The 26,356-nt window shown below is 38.3% G+C and overlaps 2 protein-coding genes across 8 annotated transcripts in view; one reads left to right on the forward strand and one right to left on the reverse strand.

Annotated features, from left to right (window-relative positions):
• Positions 1-9: 9 nt before the first annotated feature.
• On the forward strand, positions 10-11,666 carry LOC123773926 (protein IMPACT-B). Of its 4 annotated transcripts, none has more exons than XR_006774879.1 (8): positions 177-331; positions 4,790-4,906; positions 5,957-6,072; positions 6,403-6,505; positions 7,858-8,006; positions 9,258-9,417; positions 9,806-10,059; positions 11,487-11,666. XR_006774879.1 is itself a non-coding variant. In XM_045767905.2 (7 exons), exons 3-7 carry the CDS (start codon positions 5,963-5,965, stop codon positions 11,655-11,657), a joined length of 693 nt encoding a protein of 230 aa, XP_045623861.1. In that variant the 5' UTR covers positions 10-170; positions 4,790-4,906; positions 5,957-5,962; the 3' UTR covers positions 11,658-11,666. The 4 variants fall into 4 exon arrangements, 2 of the variants coding, with proteins under 2 accessions (XP_045623861.1, XP_045623860.1); XR_011225939.1 differs by having other exon boundaries at positions 9,806-10,022; XM_045767905.2 differs by lacking the exons at positions 177-331; positions 9,806-10,059 and adding an exon at positions 10-170.
• A 165-nt stretch (positions 11,667-11,831) lies between these two features.
• Positions 11,832-26,356, reverse strand: part of LOC123773804 (uncharacterized) — a 64,074-nt gene continuing 49,549 nt past the window's right edge. For 2 of the 4 annotated variants that reach the window (XM_069318649.1, XM_069318650.1), the window contains exons 3-7: positions 22,828-23,116; positions 21,086-21,209; positions 19,196-19,317; positions 18,463-18,628; positions 11,832-13,416 (exon numbers count right to left, since the gene is read on the reverse strand). In XM_069318649.1, the coding sequence (XP_069174750.1) occupies positions 13,265-13,416; positions 18,463-18,628; positions 19,196-19,317; positions 21,086-21,209; positions 22,828-23,097 (834 nt within the window). In that variant the 5' untranslated portion in view covers positions 23,098-23,116 and the 3' untranslated portion in view covers positions 11,832-13,264. Of the gene's footprint in view, positions 13,417-18,462; positions 18,629-19,195; positions 19,318-21,085; positions 21,210-22,827; positions 23,117-25,514; positions 25,610-26,356 lie in introns of those variants that run through there. The other 2 variants (XM_069318648.1, XM_069318651.1) reach the window with 2 other exon arrangements.

Here is a 26,356-nt window from a genome sequence, read left to right on the forward strand (position 1 = left end):
AGCTGACTGTAACAACACACTGGAGCTTCGCTGTGCTATCACAGACGTACGATACTAAAATAACAAATAAAATTTTTCTCTTTATATGTTATAAATTACACAACACATTAATGTTGCAGAAACGTTCCGGTGTAAGAGGAAAAACTTAAGACCACAAGAGTCTGCTGGAGGTGAGTGACGTCAACATTCCAAAGCTGTCGTACGATAACGATAACAAAAGTTTGTCCTGTTTACAACAGGAAATAAATTTCTGAGTCACGTCGTGTTGAGAGGACGCAGTTACTGCTCATTTAACTTTATTATCATGGCAGAAGACAACTCAGACAGCCAGGTGAGTAAACCCTGATGAGGAATAGTCGTTATTAACATAACGAATTAAAAAAACATTTCGTTTCACGTCGATATTCTTGAAATTATAGTTTTGTTTTTCTTAGGCATTTCTCTCATACATTACACTTCTGTGACAGCTTGAATTATATGTTTTTAACCTTGGTCAAAGTTTCTATATATTTTAGAGGTTTATTTCAGCAATAATGTTAAAATTACAAGGGTGGAGTACCTAAAACTATCCCCTATATAAATATTTTACACTAGGAAAAATGGGTTCATTGAATTACCCAGAACCTCTTGGAAATTTGCAAGTATTTATAAGAATATAACATTTCCTTAATATAATGCCGGGTCTGAACATATACTGTAACATGAAAACAATCTTTTAATTGGAAATAAACATTTCATGAACACAATTAGATGAAAATTGGTGGCAGAAATGCTCAAGGAAGCTGATAATTTAATCACAAAGTAGAGCAAAATATCCCAGATATATTGATGCCTAGACACTGTTTAATGGTATATTAGCCCTCCAAGTGATAGACTTACGTGAGAAGGCGGCGGTGACCAAAACCATCAGTAGTTTCAAAGTGTCATAAAGACAATATAGTACTAGGAAGACTTGACACCATGAGCACGGCTCTCATCCTGTAACTACACTTTAATAATTACACTTAAATAATTACACAAAATAAATGGTAGTAGGGGATGACCCTTTTAATTATAGACCTGTATCTTGTACATGTCTCGTGTACCTCTTGTATGTGTTGTATCTCGTTTTACTATTTACATGTACAAAATTTTGATCCTAAATGCTAATCCCGAGCATAAACTCTTCCTTGATAGATGTAATTGAACCCATAAACACCTTACCAGGAATAAATATATCTTTGATATCCCTAGATTCAGACTAAATCTGTGCAAACACTGCATACAAATAAAAGGACCCATAATCTATGGCACTCACTCCCTAATTAATTAAAAATTATCCAACCTATGCTTTATTCAAAATTTAAATCCAAAAAGTACCTAATTTCATCCACATAGTTTCCTACCTTGTGCTTAAAACTCTGCCTGTAACCCATACTATATCTTATGCTAGCCACTCGCCCAATGTTAATACAATACTTATGATATGCAACTTCACCAGTATAATCAATACTGTCAATTTATATTCTAGTTGTTATGTTGAACTTAAATTTTGCTACGATGTACTTTTAAATACTCTTACTTTATCCATTTGGTTAAGGACCTGCCCAAAATGCTATGCACATTAGTAGCTTTGTAAAAACACCAATGTTATGTACTCTGACAACCCAATGTACCTTCTTGTATACAAGTAAGTAAGTAAAGTATCGTTGACAAGCATTGTAGTTAAAACATAAGTAAAAATACAGTAATTAAAATCAAATGGGCAGAACACCTGGAGAAAAATTATATAATAGAGCATATATCTCAAGAAACACATCAGTAAATTGGAAAAGGTGCAGCCATGCAAATACATGGGTTCCAAAACTGAAAACAAGAGCAATGAGAGATTAGAGATGTTAAATATGTTGAAACTATAAGATAGAAGAAAAGAGGTGATATGATCACTACATTCAAAATAGTAACAGGAACTGATAAAATTGACAAAGAAGATTTTTTTAAAACTGCAACTTCAAAACCAAGAGGACAAAGGCTCATACTAAGGAAAAAATTGCCAAAAAAAATGTTAGAAAATCCACTTTTTTACAAACTCAGTAGTAGATAGTCGGAACAAGTTAGAAGGTGGAGGCCAACACCATAAGTAGTTTCAAAGCGTTATATGACAAAGAGTACTGAGAAGACAGGACACCACGAGCATAGCTCGCATCCTGTAACTACACTCAAGTACAGTGGTACCTCGGTTTAAGAGTTTAATCCGTTCCTGGAGACAGCTTGTATTCCAAAAACTCGTAATCTGAAGCTAATTTCACCATAAGAAATAATGGGAAATGAATTAATCCGTTCCTGACTACCCAAAAACCTCACTTCAAACTAAATTTTATACCTAATTTATCTAAATTAACCTACAAAACTATGTTCAAGTTATTACTTACCCTTGTTGAATGCTGTAGGCGTATGGAAGATGGTGAGGAGGGGGGAGGGGGGGAGGAGGAGAGGTGTTACTGTTTGGAAGGGGAGTCCCCTTCCATTATAACATCAGGCAGTGAGGACGTCTCTGGGGTGCACTCCCTGGCACGTTTTGCCTGCATAGCACTAGGACTTGCTTGTCTTACTAAGAATCTGTAAAGACCCTTGCTTTTCCCTACATTTTAACACTTGTCTGTAGTAAGGCATCACATTGTCATTTAAAAGGTCAATGCAATGGCCTGCTACAGCTTTATCTGGGCGAGTTTTTTCAACAAAACTTTGCAGTTCTTCCCATACTTCACACAATTTCTTAATGAAGAAGGGACATCCTCTACTCACAGCTATTTTCTTAGGTTGAACCTTACCACTGGCTTTCTTGAGACCCACGGCGAGATATATAAAAATTTTTATGCTCAAATGGCAAAAAAACTGACAAAAAACTGTAAATCCTTGTGAAGAATTCAGGCGGGATAGTCACTGGGCGCGAGGCACTGGTAAACTGAGACGCGATTGCCGTGCTACCACGCGCTAGTCTGCCTGTATGCGTATCAACACCCTCATCTTCCGAGACAACCCTAGCCTTCTGAGGCAAATTTTCCGAGCAAATCCTGCTCATATTCCGAAAAACTCGTATACAGGGACACTCGTATTCCGAGGTACCACTGTAATTACACCTTTACCTATTCCCATTCCCACACTCATCCCCATCTCAATACCCATCCCCATACATATTCCGCTACTTGACCCCACACCCAACTCCACACTCAATTCACTATGATGAAACTTCAGAAGAAATTACAGATATTTGGAAGGATTATTATACTATAGTGTATGGTTCACCTTATGATTTCTCGTAGTCGGGGACAGGAAGCCTATTAAACTTATCGAGGTCTTGTAGGGCTCACTACTGTCTTTCCCCAGGATGCAAGCAACTACAGTTGCCTGATTCCCAGGTACGTACTTCTTTACTGCTAGGTGAACAGAAGCATCAGGTGAAAGGAAATGTTATGTAAAGTTGTGTTCACATGACTGAAACAAGTTCATTTGGATATGTTAGCTTTTATTATTAAATATACAGGCTTTAGCATTCAAAAGTATTGCATTAAATATTGATGTTATTTTCATTCTTAGGAAAAAGATTCTCTTATCTTTTCCAACCATGAAATTCAATTTATGTAATGAGTAGTACAGCCACAGTGAGCAAATGCTTGTAGTGATTGTAAACACCTTTTTAAAATTCTGAAGTTTCTGTTAGGGGGTTCTCAGGTACTGTTTTTAAAGTATAGTAAATGTTACAGCCACTTAGCTGTAACAGTAACTGGGTTCTTGATGGATTAACCTCTTTTAGTGTATCCGACCCCAAGTCGATAGTATGCTTTCAAGAACTGGCTGTATAGTGCAATAAAGAATAAGGGGGGATAAACAATACACTATTCCCTTCACCAATATATTTACACTTTCACCATTAAAAATATATTAGATTAAATAGATTATAACTACACTACTGTACAAGAGTTCACTTTCACACAGGACACTACTGTGTTGGCAGTGTTCACCAACTCCAGTGTTTCCACCGTCCAGTGGAAACGTGCACATGTACTGACAAACACTGGCAAATTCACCTTTTATGTGGGGCCAGTCCACCGACAGTCTTACGAGATGCCTACACCCCACTTTTGCTCTCCAGCTACCCACTGGCAGAAGACTCCAGCGACACGCTGACAGAGGTCTCAAACACACACTGGTAGCTGATCCCTCAGCAGAAGCCTCTAGCAGCTTGCTAGCAGCACTTCATGATAGGCACCTCACTGTTGTCCGTTATTCTCCCAACCCAATCCCGGGTACGCTGATCTATACCAACACTGTGTATATTAGCAGCTAACACACTGCTCAGGTCGGCGGCGGCGGCTTAGTCTTCTTCCAGGACCAAGCTGAGAGTACGTGGACTGCCCAAGGTAAACTACCTTCCTCAGTACAATCACCTCCACATGTCACTCCTGTGGACATTAAACGTCATCAATTAGATGGACAGTACACTGGGGAAACCATGAGGTGACACTCATTCACCTGGGAGTTGACATTATGCTTGTAGCACAACCTAGATGGCGCTGATCGTGCCACACCATCCACCAGAGGTAATCCACGTTGACCTCTCTTGCTAACTAGGGCAGGAAACCAGAGCCAAATGTCGCTGTCACACCACTACCAATAGATGGTGTTGCCCACGTAGCGTCCAATATCAGGGGACCTGAGGTGCCGACCTATAGATGGCACCAAAATCGCCACTCCATACTCCAATGAAGGTGGCAATTCCATAACAGTAAAAGAGTGTATTTAATTTCAGAATGATGAAATCGAGGCTTTGTCCGCCATTTATGGTCTAGACTTCCACACAGAGAGTGTCGAGCACAAATCCTATAGTATAGAGATCGAGGAGGGTGAGCTGACATCTCTCTTGCAGGTAAGGCTTTGAGTCCCAGTTGTCTGAAACATGAGCTATAGTGGCAGAAAAAGTCGTACAAATTATGATACCAACCTGAACATCTTTCTAGTGGTTACATGAAGAGCCTTTGTACACAGTTTACTGATGAAAATTGGCTTATGAGTGGACAGTATATGAGAAGTGCATTTTTAAAAAAAAAGATTCATGGTTGCCCCTAAAATAATAATATGCTATTTGGAGGAATGAGGCAGGGCAACATTCTAGGTACTGTACTGGTACTATGGGAAACTTTTCAAATGTTCAAATGGGTTATGCTGGCATTAGGATGCACTGATCATCCAGCTAATTATACCTATACAAAACTTAAAATTTATTTATACTCTAAGCTACTACAAGTACTCCATGGGAACACTGAGAATGCCATACCGTAGCTAACTAGCTACGGTACCGGTTACTTGTTCAGTTGCCCATATCTTTCCATAACAGATAGCATCACCTGAAACACCTTGAGAGTAGTGATTAGAGGTATTATCAGACTGGAAATTTTTTACTGGTGGAGTACTATAAGGTTCAGTATTAGTGCCAGTAATGGTCATTGTCTATATAAATGACCTACCTGAAGGGATTCAGAGTTAGTATATGAATTGCAAATGATGTTGAGTGATTAGGTTATTAGGGAAAACTTAGATTACTGCCATGTACTTTAAGATGAGCTAGACAAAGTAAGTGAAAGGCACAACACATGTCAGGTGTAATTTCAGTGTGAATAGTTAAATGTGAAATAGGAAAAACATGCTAAATACAACCTACAAATTATGTAAAAAAAAAAAAAAAAAAATATTGAAGAACTCTTAGAAAGAGATCTAGGGATGTTCTTTATGTAAACTGTCACCAGAAGACCACATTAAAGGGACATTAATCACACCAATTCAATGAAAATACTTGCACCTCATAGTGAAGCTGAAAGAAAATGAGAAATGGAAAGATGAAAGCGGGAATGAGAGACAGCTGTACATACCTGCATCACATGATGGCATTGTACCATCAACTTTAATTTTTTTTTTTTAGGTGACAATGCCTCCAGACTATCCGAGGACCTCTCCTCCCATTTACATGTTAAGTGCGCCATGGCTGAAGGGATTCAAGCGGCTTGAACTATGTGGATACTTGGAGGAAATATATCTGTAAGAACTCACATTGGCTGATCTGTGAAGAGCAAGCTACTTGTGTATTGGTTAAATAGGTTTTTGAAAATGATTACAAAATGCAGCCTCTGTCTTAGCTTCAAATTTGGCAGAAAAAGATGTTAATACTGCACTGTATGCTTTACATTTGTCAATAATTGCTCTCGATCAGAGAAGTTGATATGCACTCTTTATCGTAGGTACATAATAAGATGTTTTTTATTTTCAAAATTGTAATCATAATTTGTATTTTAAGTTGATAGAAGCATATCGGAGTGGTCATGTTGAATCAGTGAAGCTTGTTTATGTCTCGGTTGACTTTTTTAACAGAGAAAATGCTGGGGAGAGCATCATTTACATGTGGGTGGAAAGGATACGTCAGTTCATGGTGGAGCACGGTGAAGTGAATGAACAGGAGACTCATGATGACCAGGTAAATGGGTAAAAATGTGGTAAAAAATATTTACGGATTTCCTGGATTTTAGTGTTGATGGCTAATATGGAATTTGACTTCTTATATATGAGGCCACAAGAAATTATTTAGAATGTGGCTTTTTTTTATCATTAAATGTAGTATGCAATGGTAATGTTTTCTCACAGACATAATAATATAGGATAATAACCCACACATATGTATTTATGTACAGTTCAGTGTTTTATGTAAAGATTTACACCAAATCTTTCACTCTCTCCCGAGTGCTTTATCCAGGTCTGAATATATGGTTAGAATGAGACTTACATCTCAACGACTAATAAGGTTGCTACCTAGGCTCCAGTCCTCTTATCCTTCTAGACCTGACCATATCACTTCCATTCCCAACTGCTGATGTACCCACAGGGATGTCTTCTGTGGAATTATAATTGGTTGTCCTTTCCGTCACTCTAATATTCTGAGAACTGGAGTTATTATTATTAAAGGTATTCATCTGGATGCTCTCCCTTGTAATTCCCTCCATACCCAAAAGAGAGTGGTTATTGGGACTACTTACATTTATCCATTTATTCAAATCTAATTTTAATTCCCTTACAATCATTTTACTTGTAAAACTATCCTCTGAATAGTTTTTGTTACCAGCGAGACTATTCAGAGTATTAAATAAAACCCCTTCTACTACCTTTCTTGTTATATTGTTATTAATTTTATAGATTATTTCACATTTCTTAAAATCAATAATGTGATCCTTTTTGCAATTGTGATTTGCTAGGGCACTGTTACCAGCCATAATTCTTCATGATTTTTTGTGTTCTTCAGTTCTGATGTCACATTTACACCCTGTTTTCCCTACATAGGCTTTGTTGCTTTTTGGAAATATTTCAATACTTTTTCCTAAGGAAGACTAGCACTTTTTGGAAAAAGATACACATGAACTCGTATAATAATTTGTTCTCATATCATTCTAATTCAGTTGAGAAGAGTATACGTACCAGTCTTCATCTAAGAGCATGTAGGATTTGTGACCTGTCTTATTTAAAAGCCGAACATAAATCATCCCTCGTGGTTCATTAAAAAAAGCACCCAGTGAAGCTAAACGCATCCTTTACACTAAAACTGAAAGGCATCTTTGGAATCCTGATAAGAAAACAGTTTTAAAATTACCATATAACTCTCTGTTAAATAAACTGATCCATAATGTAATTGATACAAGAAACAAAATTCTTTTCAATTACCCCAATACTATTAGGAATACAGTATTATAAAAACAATATCATTATAAATTATATAACACTGTTTCAGATTAATATAGGATTGACAAATTATTAAATAATTTATACATTGTCTTTCAGATTGCTACATGTTTAGCATCAGTAAATCTCGAAGATGAGACAGATGACCTTTCACCATGTCCCGAGATATTTTCCGGTGAGATCATCTCTGACCGCAAAAGTCACTTCCAACCACATCTAGCAGCTGTAAAGTCACAAACTCATGTCAGGTACTGACATTTGGTTGAAGTCTTATTGTTGTATGTCTCCATATCTCATTTGTGCCTTGGGTTTTATGTCAAAACTACCTCAGACCTATAATTGGTTAACATAAGTTGGCAATTGGAACAGTGCGGAACTCCAGTCAAAGACACAAGTCTTTAAACATGTTAAATATAAAAGCACTTCACACATTTCCATATGATCTGTATACAGTATTTAAAAATAAACTGTAACATCAATCCTGATGTCAAAAGCTATTTAGAAATGCAATAGAATTTAGACACCACATGAAAATTATCACTGATGTTTGCAATCTGATTTGATAATGATGATGATGATGATGTTTGTCCTTCATTGTCGAAGATAACCATGACTTCAATATATGGGTTGAAGTCATGACTTGCACTTGACTAAGATTAAAGTGAGGGAGAGTTGCGGAAATTGTCAGCCTCAATCTTGTCCCGGCCTATTTGGGTCCAGCAGCAAGACAAGTCGAGACGGCAGAAGATAAGTCAGGATGTAGTCGATGGCCAGCAGTGTCCTGTGTCTCACTGTGCCCTAGTTGTGCTCCACAACACTGCTACACAATGCTTTGAAGAGTCTGATTTAACTAAAGTAGGAATAGCATGCAAATTACAGTACTGTACTTCTTAAAAAAAAAATAACTGGAGCAGTGTTAATAGTGTCCTGCTCCCAGTAATACTGAATCATCAGTGATACCATCTGCCAGTCTCGACCAGGCGTGGCCTGGGTGTCATTCTTCTTGGTGTCGAGTCTTTAGTTATTCAGTTTACTATGATATTTACTAAGCACTTATGTTAGTGAAACATTATTGGTTCAATAACAAGCAAGTAAGGCACTATTGCTTAATATATTTCAATATATTTATTGCAATTTATGTCTTTGGAAGGACAACAATTTAGCAAATTTACTTTGATGTTCTTTCGTATTAGATTTAATTTCCATTGTGGTTTCATATTTTGGTTTTCTTTATCTATTAGGAAACTCTTTCCAGCTCTTCAAGGATTTAGTTTCACTGCAAGCCTCTGGAATGAATTTACACAGTACAGTACTATACATGTATATTCAAAGGGGCAGTGCTTTTTTTTTTTAAGAATACAGTATTCATTTTGTTTATTGTACTGTATTATAAAATATTGTGAGAGTGGCCTTCATATCTTGGGGTAGTGTGTACTGTGTGACAGATTTATTATTATGTAAGTACAACAGTATTAAATTTTATACCTGGTATAATTCAGACAAGTTTTGAGGAAGCTGTATGAGAACAAGAAGGTTGCAAATGCAACTCATAATATGTATGCCTTCCGCTTTGTGCCTGAGGGATCTTCTAACATCAACCAAAACTGTGAGGATGATGGAGAAATTCATGCTGGGAGTCGCCTCTTGCACCTGCTCCAGGTAGATATACTGAATGATGTTAGTGATTATCATAAAACCCTATAGTTCCAAATAGGGAGAAAGCTACAGTATATTTGATATTATGCCTTGCCACTGGTTTTTAATGAGAGATGTATGACTGGCAAAATATCATATTATACTGTATATAATCTTCATGGTTTTTTAGTGTTTTTCTTTCAGCATGTCAGCAAATGCATTTGTTTTAAAACACATAAATGTAAATTTTTCAATACTTTTGTCATTAGCCATACAGACAATTGGCTATTAAGTAATTTTTGTTCTAAAGTCATTATAGGGAACTTTGCTCATGTTATAGAATAATTGACTTTAATAAGTCTATGTTGAATAATTTGCTAAATTAGATGTAATAATTTTCTTTGCAAATCAGAATTGAGTGTTATAAGGGACAAACTCTTCAATAACATCCTCATCTTAACTTTGGTGTACCACCAAGCTTTAGCTAAATATGCCAAGCCTTTGAGAGCCAGCTCCCACCTTCTGGTAACCAGTTGGTCTGGCTCACTCTACAAGTTAAGAAGCGCTTGAGGATAAGAGTGTGACCCAAAACTGAGAAAAACTCCACCAGAAAATATACATGCAGCAAAGCAAGTGATTGGTTGAAGAAAATAAGTTACCCCCAAGGTAAACAAAGCAAATGATAATGTCAGTGCGGTAAATAACCATCTATGATGTATGTGACTATGAGTAGAGGGCAGCCCAAGGCCCGCAGGGTGGCAGCCAGCTTGCCCCCTCACTCTGAATAGGTGTATGGGTGGATTCATTGAAGGATAATTGTGTTTTTATCCTCCTACTTCTGGTCATCTTGTTGTATACTTCTCCCTTTGCATCTTATTTACAAATATAGTCCAAATTTTTCTCATGACTTAAATTTGCTTTCACTAGTATTTCCTATCTGCTTGGCTTGCATGAAAATTGTCAACAACTGTAGTGTTCTGCTGTTGACCTCTTGATGCTTGCTAAACCTGTTTATATCCCCCCGCTTATTTTTTTCCTTAAATATTATTGAAATTAAAAGTTAGCTTAAGGTGAATGGTTGTTAAACTAGGAATTATAGCATTTCAGAAGATAATTTTTATAATCTTTTAATTTCTGTAGGAGAAAAGAAGCAGGAAAGTAAGTGCAATGGCTGATGTGTTTAACACTCATCATAAGTTCTGGTCTACACAGGATTGTGTGACCTTACAACCAGTCTCTCTCTAGGCTAGTGGGTACGTCAATGATCCTTATGGATTTTGTCTCTAACATTGCTGTAGCGGAGTATGTTAGAAAATGTAGCATCCATGTTAACATTGTCTTCTTACCACCTCTTAAGACAGCATGGAAACAGTGCACTAGAAATGAATAAATGAGTCATGTGGATTAATTTACACTCAAGTCTATCAAACTGCCACAATGCTGGTGGTTGTTGTTTCTGGAGTGTGGTTGTACTCGTCTCCTGTTATGCTGAGGAGTCTCTGGTACCCAAACACATAGAGACAGCCCTGCTCCTGTGCCAGGTAAGTCCACTACGGGCTCACCATAGCCCGTGCTACTGGGAACTTTTGTTCTGAGTAGCTGAATCTAAAACAACAACAATATATAAAGAATATAGATTATTATAGTTATTTGTACTTTAATGAATTCTTTGACTTTCAGTGTCTACAGTTCTTATTTCTTGTAATGTTTAATAATATACGTTATTTGTTCTGCATATATTCCATCTTTCGGGGACAAGTACCTTCACCTTCCGTGACAGTGGAAAATTGGGTTATGATTATGCAGATAATGAATATCTAGAGATGAGGGGATGTGATTTTGTAAGGACACGTGATCAAGAGAAGTTCCCAAGGAATAAAAAAAAACAGTATCCCAAGATGTAGATAAATGCATGTATCATGCAACACATAATTGACAACTTGCTCATTTGCATTCTGTACAATACTGTACAGTATATACAAATTCTTTTTTGAGGTTTTTTAGCGTGTTATACACATCCAACTTTGATAACATTATTTACATGAAATAGAACATATTTGAATATTAAGAACCTCCACAAAATTTTTATTCAGATACTTGATGCCAAGGACGTTTTGGTTGTGGTAACAAGATGGTACGGGGGCATACACCTGGGGCCTGATAGGTTTAAGCATATCAACAATGCTGCTCGACAAATTTTGGTCTCCTGTGGCTTCGTCGGCACACGAGATGATAAGGGCAAGAAAAATAAAAAAGGAAAATAATATACTAAAGTGTATATTTTATCCCTAAAATAGCTGAATACTAAAGATTTGTTGAAAAACATGTAGAGAATTGGAGTAAAAAAGCCATCCTTTTATGGTAGCAAGAAGTAAACTCTGGCAATGTTTTGGTTCGTGCTTAAAAAAAAAGAGAAAAGGTTATCGAGAATCAACAGATGGCAATTAGTGTTCAGTTTATTTTGCAATTCTACTGTATTTCTTGGTGTAGAATCACATATCTATATGCACTTTTTCATTACTTATGTGTACTTCTAATCTTGCTAACACTTAAAAGCAGAGAATCACAAACCACTGATGAAAATCGGTCTCGGTCATTAGCATTGGTATAATTAACATTAATAAAGAGTTATTCTGCAAATTTTGCAGCTAAATTGGCTTGCATTACAGTTCATTTTGGCATCCTAAAAGCTTACAGCTTTTTGAGTCCATAGTTTACACAGCATTTAAGATATGTGAAATACATGTAATGGGTATATATATAGTAGTACAGTATATGATCAATAGTTATGCATGCAGGTACTATGTTAGCTTTTGTATGATAAACTAACACTAATTATATTGTTGTGGCAGTTTCTTATAATAATCCTAACCTTGAGGACAAGGTAGTGTGCCCTGGTCATGCTACTACGTACAATATAACTAAAGTATGGGACATCAGTGTGTGTATCCTGATACTGTAACACCTTTGAGCTTTTGGGCATAGTATTGTTCCATAATAGCACAAAAATTACATTAAATCTCTCTTATTACATAGGTAATAAGAGACTTAGAATAAGATGATCTACCAACAAGTTATAGGTGGGGTAGTTAAGTAAATTGGTTGGATAAATATTTTAAGGCTTAAGATACAGATACTCATCTCTTGATTGTCTAAACAAATTGGGACTGAACCTCTACCAGTTATATCCGTAAATCTGCATAATGTAGCCATTACTGTTTTTTAGTTCATTGTTTTCACTGTACAAATACTGTATAGCCATACTACCTTAGTGTTTTCTTCTGATAATTAATCAATCATTTTCATTTGGCTGAAGAAGAGTACAGTAAGTCTTCAAGTGCGGTGGGGTGAAGTAACAATTAACCAAGCCTCTTAAACACACATTTTCCAGCAAACGTCTGGATGCAGATACTGTGCTAAAACTAGAATATAATAGTTACATATGGTGCCTACAGTGCATATGGACATTCTCAAGGTATGCTAAGTTATGTCTAACCAAGAGAATACTGTATAATATATAATATGGTAATACAATGTTGCTCTAACCGTGTATATTGTAATGAAGAATTTCTTCATGTATTGATATAACAAGACAAAACATTCTTTCATTAGTGCAAGTGATGAAACATATTTTCATATATTCTGATATGAAAATCACTTGATTTTTTAATATAAATACAGTAATATAATTGTAACATTTATTTATAGCCATCGTGATTCTATTTTCCATAGTCCATAAATGTAGATAATCAGGAGTTTGGGTAACTGGAACTGGATACGTGAGAATTCTGCAACTTGATTAGGAGGAGTTCTGGCTATGCTGGATCTAGATAAACAACATGCCACTATGGTTTGGTTGTGCAGCCTAGGCTTAGAACATAGGGAGTTGACAGAAGAAATAGTTTTTGTCCCAGCAATTTACCATCCGAAACACTCCTTTATGGGATGTGACGAGAGCACAGTTGCGATCAGTCCTTGGCCACATTCCATTCCAGGCCCAGTTGGTGTAGGTAGCAGGTGTTCCTGTTGTTCATGAATATGGTGGATTACTAACAGTAAGTGACACATGCAATTCATTATGCATTGAATTCAGAATTATAAATTTATATGCAGTAATTGATCCTAGTTGTGCAACTGTGTCACTGAATATTATTGTCTTGATAGAAAAATCCTTTCAAGCAGTATTAAGTTCAGCTTAATACTACAGTACTTATTCTATCATGAGTCTTTCTTGTCCTGAAGGACAAGAATAAGGATTCTTTTCCTGACTTTAAGAGCTTCACTGAGAACCCATGGTTCAGGTTATTAGCCCAGATACTTGGAGCCCAAATGATGGCATTCGAAGAGTAGTCGACCCTAATAACGAGTCTGCAAGCCGAAGCTATAGCCAGGCTTAAGGAAAATCAAGAACTGTGTTCCAGAGTTAGCCTCCTTGAACAGGAAATAAGCTCTCTGAGGGACATAATTAATTAGATCCCACAAAAACCACTTGGAAACAGGAAGAAGTGTTGGAGAAGTTGGAGAATCAGTTCAACACCTTTCAGCAGCAACACAGTTTCTCAAGACGAATCTCACCAACAAAAGCCCCTTGATTCTGTCATTGTCACCTCACTCAATTTCTTCCAAGAAACTGATGGGGAGGACTGTGCTTACATTGTGAACCGTGAATTACATGAAAAGATGAATTATGAAATTCAAGCAAGAGACATCAAAGCAGCATATAGAGTGGGGGGTAATAAAATACCTGGTGTAAATAACAGAAGAATTCATGTGAAACTAGAGATACTGTAGCTGTTCGCATAAATCACACCTTATCAAAGCTGCAGTGTCTAAAAAAAACTTTGTGAATGAATGTTTGACTAGGAACAGACAAAATCTTTTATTTAAACTGCGTCAAGTCTGTGAAAATTCCAATGGATCAATTAAACATTGTTTTGTAAGAGGTGGTAAAATACTAGCTAAGAAGTCTGACACTGAGAAAATCTATGAAATAGCCACTGAGGTGCACCTCAGATCTTTCCTCACAGACTGTGGGTTAATGACTGAATAACCAGATGCCAAGTGAACCCTATCCCTGGAGTCCCCCTCTACCACACAACCCTTTCAACCCCAGAGTGTAACTTATTGTTTCATCTAACAACCAAAGTGTATTAGAGTTCTGCCTTTCCTTTCATTAAGGTTTTTAAATTTCACATTTTGTTATATTTTTGTTTTTCTCTTGTTTATCCTACCATTTTATATTGTTCATTTCTCATTTGTCACTTACTGTATTGTTATTTGCTATTACTGTCACAGTACAGTGATCTTTATTTTTACTTTTACTTCTTTCTATTATGTGTGATTTTGCATTTTGTTTTTTTTTGCTATAGTTATTTTAAATTTACAGCAGATATAGTATTTTACTGTTCTGTAATTGCTACTGAACAGTAAAATACTGGAATTGCTTTTGGCGCCGTGGAGAGGGGGGACCTGCTGCCTGGGTAACAGCTTCTCCTCCATATTAGCCTACCCTGGTTTTACGCCCTGGAGAGGTCACTCCAGATAGACAACCAGAGCGCAACACCATAGTCTCCCGAGACTGATGGATGCCTACTACTAATTGCTTACCTTATTGTATCTTGACCCCATTGCATCTACATGCAAGCTGATATTGATCCTGAACTAAATCTGCTATCACAAATCTATAATAACCAGCATATTGATCATCACCACTGCAGGTATTACACAGCACACCTGGCAAAAAACAAACTCCAAAATAACACTTACCTATCAGTTTACCAAGTGATCTGACATTTTGGTTGAAAACATTTTGAGGATATAAATGAACTACTCACAGCACTGGGTACTAAACTACCATTCATTATTTTAACAGAAACATGGCTAGGTAAAGACCATACCCAACTTTACAACTTAGCTGGTTATAAAGTCATTTACAACTGTAGACATAACAAAAAATGTGGCACAGCTATACACAGTATTATCAAAATATCTTCATCTACAATAGTGTCATTAGTGATAAGAGATGACTACTGTGAATATACCTTTGCTCACTTCTCAATTAAATCCCTTAAATCCTCCTTGACTATTGGAACTATCTATAGATTTCCCAATACTAACGTAGTTGCATTCTCAGATAACCTAAGGAATCTTATCATAACCAACAATCTCAACAAAAATCACATCATTCTAGGAGGTGACTTCAATATTGACCTGTCAACAAAACAGCCCTCAAGTCGACTATTTCCTAAACAGCATGAATTCCTGTATGCATCCCCACAATCACCAAGCCCACCCGAATCACTCAAACATCCGCTACACTTATGGACTAACATAACAGCTCCCCTTGCATCTGGTATAATCACTGACAGAACAACTAGCCACTATGCTACCTTTCTCGTAGCAAACATGGACATTAACACCACCAGCTAACAAGAAACTTACCTTCAGGTTACACAGTGAAGCAGTAATAGGCAATCTCACAAATGCACTTTACAATATAAACTGGGAATCTGAATTAAAAAATACACAGTATATGTATTCATTAGCTAACCTCTTCCTTTCCAAAACTAAGCCTTTACAACACTTATTGTCCCCTCCTCACCAAGCAAGTAACTGGCAGAAGATTAAACAATCCCTGGCTCACAAGTGGCATACTCAAAGCAATCAACTAGAAACAAATATGAAAAACTTAGGATTGGCCTAGTCATAAAGGAAGTAGTTAAGAGGTACTCATCAATGCTACCAGTATAATAAGAAAAGCAAAACTTTCCCATTATGAGAGTAGATTCAAAGAAGCAAAAGGCAACATGAAAAGCACATGGAGAGCCATCTCTAACATCCTAGGATCTAAGGATCTAAACAACAATCACATAACCAGATAAAACTCTCCGAGGATGGTTATACAGTACACCTGCAACAGATTTAGAAATGGTAACTGAATTTAATAGCTTCTTTTCATCGGTTGGTGCTAACCTTGCAAGAAAAAATCCCACAAACTCAGATATGTTACCACATATCTTTCAGGCAGCTTTTCAAACTCTCTTCTCCTTTCACCAGTCAGCCCCGACAGATGTGTCCAGCATTCACTCACTAAAAACCAAAGCTGAGAACATTAGTGAAATACCATCTATGGTATAAAAGGTTGCTTCTCATGCCCTTGTGCTACCCATAGATCTGCTGTTCAACAAATCTCTAGTCATACCTTCCCTAATATCCCCCCAAAAGCATGAGTAACAGCAGTTCACAAAGGAGGCAATCTGGCAGACAAACAATTTCAGACCAATAATTAATTTACCTATTTTATAAAAAATATTAAATTATTTACAAACAGCTGTACAGTACTCCTACTTCGTAAAATTCAACATACTGTACTTTAGTCCCTGCCAGTTTGGCTTCCACTCCCAAAAAAGTACCAACGATGCAATTATTAGTTTGCTTGATATAATCTACTCAGCCCTTGACAAAAATGAGTTTCTGATTGTACTCTTCATTGACCTGAGAAAGGCCTTTGATACTGTTAACCATAACTACCTTTTACTTAAACTCCACCATTATGGAATCCGAGGCCTTGCCCTGAACTATATTCGACCCTATCTTAATGACAGACACCAATATGTAACCATCAATGATATAACCTCTTCCACTCTACCATTAACCGTAGGAGTGCCACAGGGCAGCATCCTTGGACCTCTCTTATTTCTTATATACATCAATGATCTATCTTCCTAATGTCTTTAACATTCTTAAACCTGTATTATTTGCTGATGATACTACCCTCATCTACTAGACCCCAACCCCCACACATTAAATAATGTTGTAAATAATGAATTAAAAAAAAATCCACTTCTGGATGTCAACCAACAAACTCACACTAAACATAGAAAAGACCTACTATATCTTACTTGGAAGCAAATCAACAAATGCAATTCGGCTTTAGATAAACAATGTTAACATCAGCATTAAAAATGATGGACAGTTCCTTGGCCTATACATAGACAAGAGACTCGACTTTAGCACCCACATACAACACACAACCAAGAAAGTCTTAAAACTGTTGGTCTACTCTAAAATCAGATATTATGTTCCAAATTCTGCTTTCCTCTCATTATACTATACGTTAATCTATCCCTATCTTACATATGGCATCTGTGCATGGGGTTCAACCACTGTAAATTACCTCAAGCTCATCATCACCCAGCAAAAATCTGCTATCAGAACAATAACTGCTTTCAGACAACACTCAGCCCTCTGTTTAAATTCCTAAACATAAACTCACTCCACATATCCACATATTCTCTTGTGCCATTTACATTTACAAAACTCTTGTTCTTAAATGCAAACCCTGTTCTGAAACTCTTCCTGGACAGATGTAATAGAGTCCATAATCACCACACTAGAAATAAATATCTCTTTGATATCCCCAGAGTCAAACTTAATCTGTGTAGACGCTCCATGCAAATAAAGCGACCTAGTCTATGAAATTCATTCCCTAAGGAATTGAAAAGCTGTCCAACTTTCGCCTTATTCAAAAATAAAACGAAAAAGTACCTAATTTCATCTTCATAGTTTCCTACCTAGTGCTTTAACCCTTCAACTGCGCACCACAACCAGGATCGTTTTAAGTCTAGCATAAGATTTATAACTCGCACCAGCCGTGCCTGGACTCTGCCACCAGCTGGGCCTGACATAGCCACCACCTGCACTATCCAGCCTCATCTTACTGCTCACCTTGTCACAACACTGTTGTGCAATACATTAACAACCAACCATATTATACCAACTATATATCTATCTACCTCATTGTGTGTTTACTGTTCCTTCTATCAGGTGTACCTAAAAGAGTTTACGACAACATCTGTCTGTAGTCAAATCATCTACAGTACAGAAGTGTGCCTGTAAACAGTTTCGAGAGGAGTTCTACTCCAAGACTAGCCAGGGCATTTAGAAAGGATTGCCGATTTTTTGGTTTATAAGGTAATTATATCTGAATGAAGAACTGTACAAGAGGTTAGAACGGTGGGTAAGCAGCTATCGTAATAGAATCAGCAAACACAAATTATTATGCCTTACCATCTGAATACAACCATACTCCCTCGGTGTTCTCATCTGAGAGTCCGATGAGTGCTCTGAAAGTGTTTGCATCAGTCAATGCCTTGTGTAACATTTCATTCATGCTGATTGTACCATCGGGTGAATTCTTACAGAGGGGAGTATTCTTACAGGTGATATTTGTGTCCTGCACAGGAGAAAAGTGATTAAAATCATTATTTAGTTATTAAGATTTAGTCATTAATGTTTTTCCTGCCCGAAACGCTTTGCGTAATAGTGGCTTTAGGCATTGTATGTACTAGCTCCATCTATAAATCGATCAAATTATGTAAAATCTTTTGTATGTATGTACCTTACCTAAATAAACATTTTATTTTATTACAAATAACAGTCAAAATGTTTTGCATTTCAAGAGGTATAGTAGGGTTCTCCATTTTTTGGTAACAAAATTCAAAAGTTAAGCAAATTATTGTGCAATTTATAGTACTGTAAGGTACAGTAAAGGCGCTGTAAAATATAAAAACCAAACTAAATATTTGTAAAACAATATTTAGTAATAAAAGCCTAAAACAGTAAAAATATTGAAAAAATATGATCAGATAGAAATTATAGGATTACTTTATATTGCGTCAATTTGGTAACTTTGTATTAATTTCTGGAAATTAGGATCCTCTTCAGATTATGAAGACCATTTTAGAAAAAAAATTGTCATTATTTGAAAGATGAATAGAGCAATAGGAATAGTTGTACTTACAGTTACTGCAACAAGATGACCCCCATCTGCAGCACACGCCTTTCTGGCTTCGTAGGCATTCAGCCTCTTCAACACAAGACGGATGTAGCCATCGTTAAACTTTGTGTAGCCATCATCCTGATCTGTGGAAGGCATAGGTTGGTGGGTTGGTATTATTTGTCTCTATGGTCTTTAATGGATAATACCAACTACTGATGCTGCCTTTCATCACTGTCTTTAATGCCCACAATAAAAATGTATATACTCTATCTACATACATTACGCGATTGACATTTACCTGAGTTTACCAGAGAACCACTAACATTAGTGGCCTCGACGAGGACAGGAAGCCGGCGACTTGTCAAAGGTCCTCCCCCCCCTCATTTGCCTTTGATCTTTTCCAGTTGTACTTTAAAAGTTAACAGAGTTTTGGCATTTACGGCTTCGGCAGGTAGGCGGTTCCATGGGTTAATAACCGCGTGGGTGAAAAGGCATCTCCTGTTCTCGGTCCTACATTGTGGCTTGTTGTGCTTGAAACCGTTGCTCCTTGTTTGTGTTACATCTAACCTTTTGAAGAAATCTTCTTGCTCAACATTCTTCAAATTGTTCATTACAGGTATTTTAAAAGTTTCAATAAGATCCGCCCTGTCATGCCTTGTTTGCCGTGTTGTTAGCCCCGTGGCCCTCAACTGTTCCTGATACTTGAGTTGACTTAGCTCTGAAATTATTTTTGTTGCCTAGTGTTGCACTTTCTCCAGAGCAGCTATGTCCTTCTGAAGATGAGATCTCCATGCTTGGATATAGTGATCCAAATAGGGGATTTAATCAGAGATTTATACAATTGGATCACTACCTTCTTTTCCTTGAAGTCAAAGGTACGCTTGATTATTCCAAGTGTTTGGTTAGCTTTTTTGACTGCTGCCCCCTACCTGCTGTGCAACTTTCAAGTTGTGGATTTTGACTCTAAGGTCCTTCATCAATCCACTGTAATGTAATGTTATTAATTTGGTAGTTGTGGCGTGGGTTGTTATGTCCCACATACAGGGTCTTGCATTTATCAATATTAAAAAGCATTTGCCAGTCATCTGACTATTGGTGAGCGTTCCTGTAGATCTCTTTGAAAGGCTTCAACATCATTTGCGTTTCCCACTTTATCATCAATCTGTCATCTGCAAATCTGCATCTGCCGTCGAAAAGAAGTTCCTGTAAAACAGGAAGAATCTGAATAGTCAACTACACTACAGTTTCCGTGGTGTAGTGGTAAGACACTCGCCTGGCGTTCTGCGAGCGCTTTATCATGGGTTCGTATCCTGGCCAGGGAGAATTTACTGGGCGCAAATCCTAAACTGTAGCCTCTGTTTAACTCAACAGTAAAATGTGTACTTGGTTGTAACAACGATTCTTCGTGGGGGATCGTATTCCAGGGACATGCCCGAAACGGCTGTACAAGAATGTAACATCTCTTGTGTATATCTCAAAATAAATAAAAAAGTAACAACACTTGTACCTCCTATTAGACTGTTTTACAGGAACTTCTTTTCGACGGCTCATAAAACGGAGGAAAGTGTCCTGAAAGATATTGTTAACAGGAACGTTATCACCACAGACAAAAATCAGAAGATGCAATTGACAATTTACTATAAAAACAAGAAAACGGCCAACCTACTCATGAAGAAAACTCCAGACACTAAACAGAACGCCTTGAAATAATCCAACGTCGTCTATGCCTTCACATTGTTTACATTTTATAAGGTACAGGAACAAAATAATGCACATCTACATTGTTCACTGTACATTGTATACCGGGAGAGAAGGCCAGAGGATGACATAGAATGGGTGTGTGGCTAAAAGGACATTGAAGATAATGTACTGTTCTTGCTGGGCAGCCATAGTCATATCTTGTTCACTCACTTCTCTGAAGAACGTAGAGTACATAGCCATTATTTTGGACAGGTTGCACCATGCCCGGCTTCACACTGTAGCGCACACATTTCCGTTCGAACGCAGACACTGCATACCCGTTACACTTAGGATGCTGTCAAGAGATCATAGTCCAAGAATTAGGGATTAATTTTATATATATATATATGTACCTAGTAGCCAGAACGCACTTCTCAGCCTACTATGCAAGGCCCAATTTGCCTAATAAGCCAAGTTTTCATGCATTAATATATTTTCTCAAATTTTTTTCTTATGAAATGATAAACCTACCCATTTCATTATATATGAGGTCAATTTTTTTTATTGGAGTTAAAATTAACGTAGATATATGACCGAACCTAACCAACCCTACCTAACCTAACCTAACCTATCTTTATAGGTTAGGTTACGTTAGGCAGCTGAAAAAGTTAGGTTAGGTAGTCGAAAAAACATTAATTCATGAAAACTTGGCTTATTAGGCAAATCGGGCCTTGTTTAGTAGGCTGAGAAGTGCGTTCTGGCTACTAGGTACGACATATATATATATATATATATATATATATATATATATATATATATATATATATATATATATATATATATATATATATATATATATATAAAGTCAAATACCTATACCTATAAGTCAAATAAGTCAAATACCTATACCTATAAGTCAAACAATCCTTGTAAATATTTATTGTATGTATGTACCTTACCTAAATAAAATTGTATTGTATTGTATTGTATATATATATATATATATATATATATATATATATATATATATATATATATATATATATATATATATATATATATACATTATATATATACATTATATATATATATATATATATATATATATATATATATATATATATATATATATATATATATATATATGTCGTACCTAGTAGCCAGAACTCACTTCTCAGCCTACTATGCAAGGCCCGATTTGCCTAATAAGCCAAGTTTTCATGAATTAGTTGTTTTTCGACTACCTAACCTAACTTTTTCGGCTACCTAACCTACCCTATAAAGATAGGTTAGGTTAGGTTAGGTTAGGTAGGGTTGGTTAGGTTCGGTCATATATCTACGTTAATTTTAACTCCAATAAAAAACAATTGACCTCATACATAATGAAATGGGTAGCTTTATCATTTCATAAGAAAAAAATTAGAGAAAATATATTAATTCAGGAAAACTTGGCTTATTAGGCAAATCGGGCCTTGCATAGTAGGCTGAGAAGTGAGTTCTGGCTACTAGGTACGACATATATATATATATATATATATATATATATATATATATATATATATATATATATATATATATATATATATATATATATGTTTAAATCACGAAAATTAACACGTGATGAAAAATGTGAGTGTCAGACCACGAAGGAAGAATTGAAATGATATTTATCCATATCCTAGATAACAACACTTCATTAAGCTGCCAAAAATTGAGAAAATATGTACAGGTTCGTAAGTACTTGCGTAACTAATGAATGCGGTCCCCCTGGTGGTAATTTCCCGTGACACGCAAATATTCGCAATTGGACTGGTGCGTCCATTTCATGTTCAGTCACCTACTGTTGTTTCATGTTCATCAATATTTTTAATAACCTCTGTGAGTTGTCTTTCTATTGTAAATTAATGTGATATTGCACCAGAGATGGTCGAAGAAACATTAAAAGCGTACAAGAACACATGAGTACATCTCACCCCAACACAAGCAGCTTCACAGTCTGTTTGGTTGACGGCCGTGATGCTGTCGATCATCCCAGAAGGCAGCCACTTGTTGAGGATGCTGCCGTCGGTGATGAAGGTGCCTGGGAGGGCGTCCACGCCCACTCCCAGCACCACTACCGCCACCACCACCTGCACAGACGGTGGTAGGCCACGGGGACGCTGACGCCCTGCAGCTCGGGGTCCAGCAGGCCTCCAGATGCCGCGGTAGCTGCACTCTGAACTATCCCCTCCTGTTAGTGGCATGTTTGGCGAGTCTGCTTGTCTGAAACGAATGGGGATTATCAGTTATCCATTTATCTTTATTCTTTGTTTTCTTTTCTAGTCTCTCTCTACTTTGTATTTTGTTTTATCTGTGGTATGGCAGGATGTGCAGAATACCCCCGTTGAAAAGCAGAGGTGCAACAGGTACTCTGAGAGAGAACTCTGTCAACATCAGAGGCCCGAGACTGTTCAACACGCTTCCACTACACATAAGGGACATAACTGGCCGACCCCTCACAGTGTTCAAGAGAGAACTCGATAAACATCTCCAAAGAATACCCGATCAACCAGGCTGTGACTCGTACGTCAGGCTGCGATTAGCAGCGTCAAACAGCCTGGTTGACCAGTCCAGCAACTAGGAGGCCTGGTCGATGACCGGGCCGCGGAGACGCTAAGCCTAGAAACCATCACAAGGTAGCCACAATGCGGTATAGTCTCGTTGTCTGCTCTATCTACATCTCTTGTGTTGTCTCTTCTCTCTCATTGCTTAGCGCTAAAGCAATGAGGGTTCATAATGGGTTCAATAATTGAACCCATTAAGTGACAACCCTTTCTGCCACTTCCCCCACAAGATGAGAATAGGGCGGCTAACTTTGCATTTGTCTTGGTTTAAGTCGAAAAGCCATTCCTCTGATCATCTCTAGAGAAACATTCATTTTACAGCATATCACAGTCCTCTGTTCCGATTCATCTTGTTAGTTTTGTATCACCAACAGATAAGTAAATGTTTTTAATTCCTCTTGTTAGATGGTTTATTCATATAAGGAAAAGGATGGGCATTTGCACCGACTCTTGTGGTACTTCTCTGCACTGACATCACCCCTCTGCTGGGGCAGAGGACGGCTGCTCTTATGAACAAATCCACAAGGGCCGTGACAAGGATCGAACCTGCGTCCGGGAGCATCCCAGACACTGCCTTAATCGACTGAGCAACGACAGGGTAAAAGGGTTGAAACCGAAGTTCTACTGAACTTACTGGATCCCGTAGCCTCTCCGAGGTACAAACCTGGATTTTACACAACCCCCCCCCCCCCCCCCCCCACTGCACCCGAGCTATGTCAATAGGCCGTTCTCCCTCTTCGCCCTTACATCATTACACTTCATTTGATGCATCACGTTAGTGTGATCTGTGTGTGTAACGGGTGCTCTTAGTTTAGTACATGTACAGTGAAGCCCCATACCCGTCCTGTGAGCGGTACTTGTCCACGTTCATGCAATATAATCGGTTTCTGGGGAGACGTGAGCGCTTGTCCACGTATCTATGGCAGCATTGATCTCTCCTCGACACTCTCTTAGCCCTAACCTTCTTCTCCCCTCGTTTCCCCATTCTCTGTATCCCTACAATTTCCCCTCACCCCCCACCCTTCATCACAGGTTTGGGAACATTCATCATGCCAGCGATATCGGTTAAAATGCCGATACGGGACCCACTTGCTTATATTAACCCCCCTTTTCCCCTCACCTTGAGCCCCCCCACACACCACACGACCCTAACCTTTCCCTGTACACTTTTTTTTTTTTTTTTTTTTTTTTTTGAGATATATACAAGAGTTGTTACATTCTTGTACAACCACTAGTACGCGTAGCGTTTCGGGCACGTCCTTAATCCTATGGTCCCTGGAATACGATCCCCTGCCGCGAAGAATCGTTTTTTCATCCAAGTACACATTTTACTGTTGCGTTAAACAGAGGCTACAGTTAAGGAATTGCGCCCAGTAAATCCTCCCCGGCCAGGATACGAACCCATGACATAGCGCTCGCGGAACGCCAGGCGAGTGTCTTACCACTACACCACGGAGACATCAAACACTTACTTTAATTTCCCCCACCCCCCCCTACCCTTCTTCCCCCAACCCAGCCACCGTCTAGTTACTATCCTCCCTTCTCTGTGCTACTATCCTTATGAGGGTACACTGTCTAGGTGAAGGTACAGGTACACTGTCCAGGTGAAGGTACACTATCTAGGTGAAGGTACACTGTCCAGGTGAAGGTACACTGTCTAGGTGAAGGTACACTGTCCAGGTGAAGGTACACTGTCCAGGTGAAGGTACACTGTCCAGGTGAAGGTACACTGTCCAGGTGAAGGTACACTGTCTAGGTGAAGGTACACTGTCCAGGTGAAGGTACACTGTCTAGGTGAAGGTACACTGTCCAGGTGAAGGTACACTGTCCAGGTGAAGGTACACTGTCTAGGTGAAGGTACACTGTCCAGGTGAAGGTACACTGACCAGGTGAAGGTACACTGTCCAGGTGAAGGTACACTGTCCAGGTGAAGGTACACTGTCCAGGTGAAGGTACACTGTCCAGGTGAAGGTACACTGTCCAGGTGAAGGTACACTGTCCAGGTGAAGGTACACTGACCAGGTGAAGGTACACTGTCCAGGTGAAGGTATACTGACCAGGCGAAGGTACACTACCGAGGTACAAGGAGAGTGAGGTGACACAGGTGACACAGGTGAGGAAGGTGCGTGTACCTGGTGTGTCGAGCAGGGTGACACTGGCGTGGTGTGGGGGGCGGGGGACACGTAGGTGAGACCAGCGGGCGCTGTACCGTCCCCTCACACTGTCTTGCTGGTATGTCACCCCTCCCCTTCTCCCCTCTTTCACCTTCCATCATCTTCACCCTCTCTTTCCCCTTTTTTACTTTCTTGTTATACATATACATACAATCTTGTTATACATATACATGTTACATTCTTGTACAGCCACTAGCAAGCGAAGCGTTTCAGGCAGGTCCTTAATACTAATTTTCCCTGGAATACGACCCGCCAAATCGTTTTACAACCAGGTACCCATCCACTGCTGGGTGAACAGAGGCTACAGTTAAGGATTGGTACCCAGTCAATCCTCCCCCGGCCAGGATACGAACCTAGGCCAAAGCGCCGGGCGAGTGTGGTACCACCGCGCCACAGGGAGACCCCCTACCCCTCATCTCTTGATTAAATATGTATTTTTAGTAATAAAATCATTCCGTGTCATCAGTGAAGTTAAACCCACCCGCATGGCCAGTAACTGGATGGGTGACCGCGTTGTGTATTGACCCTTAGTGAGAGGAGACCTTAAGTCCAGAACAGACTGTCCAGGACCGGACATATCCACCCATATATTTTTTACGTCGTAATTAGTTGTCATTTTGTCGGGGGGGACAGGAAGGTCCCCCCCGGGGAAGGTTGCATTGAGGTCCCCCCCCCCCAGCAGGATGTAACCCCACAACCATTACGTAACTGCCCAGTACCTGTTG

Source organism: Procambarus clarkii, chromosome 91, assembly GCF_040958095.1.
Source record: "Procambarus clarkii isolate CNS0578487 chromosome 91, FALCON_Pclarkii_2.0, whole genome shotgun sequence".
Lineage (NCBI taxonomy): Eukaryota > Metazoa > Arthropoda > Malacostraca > Decapoda > Cambaridae > Procambarus > Procambarus clarkii.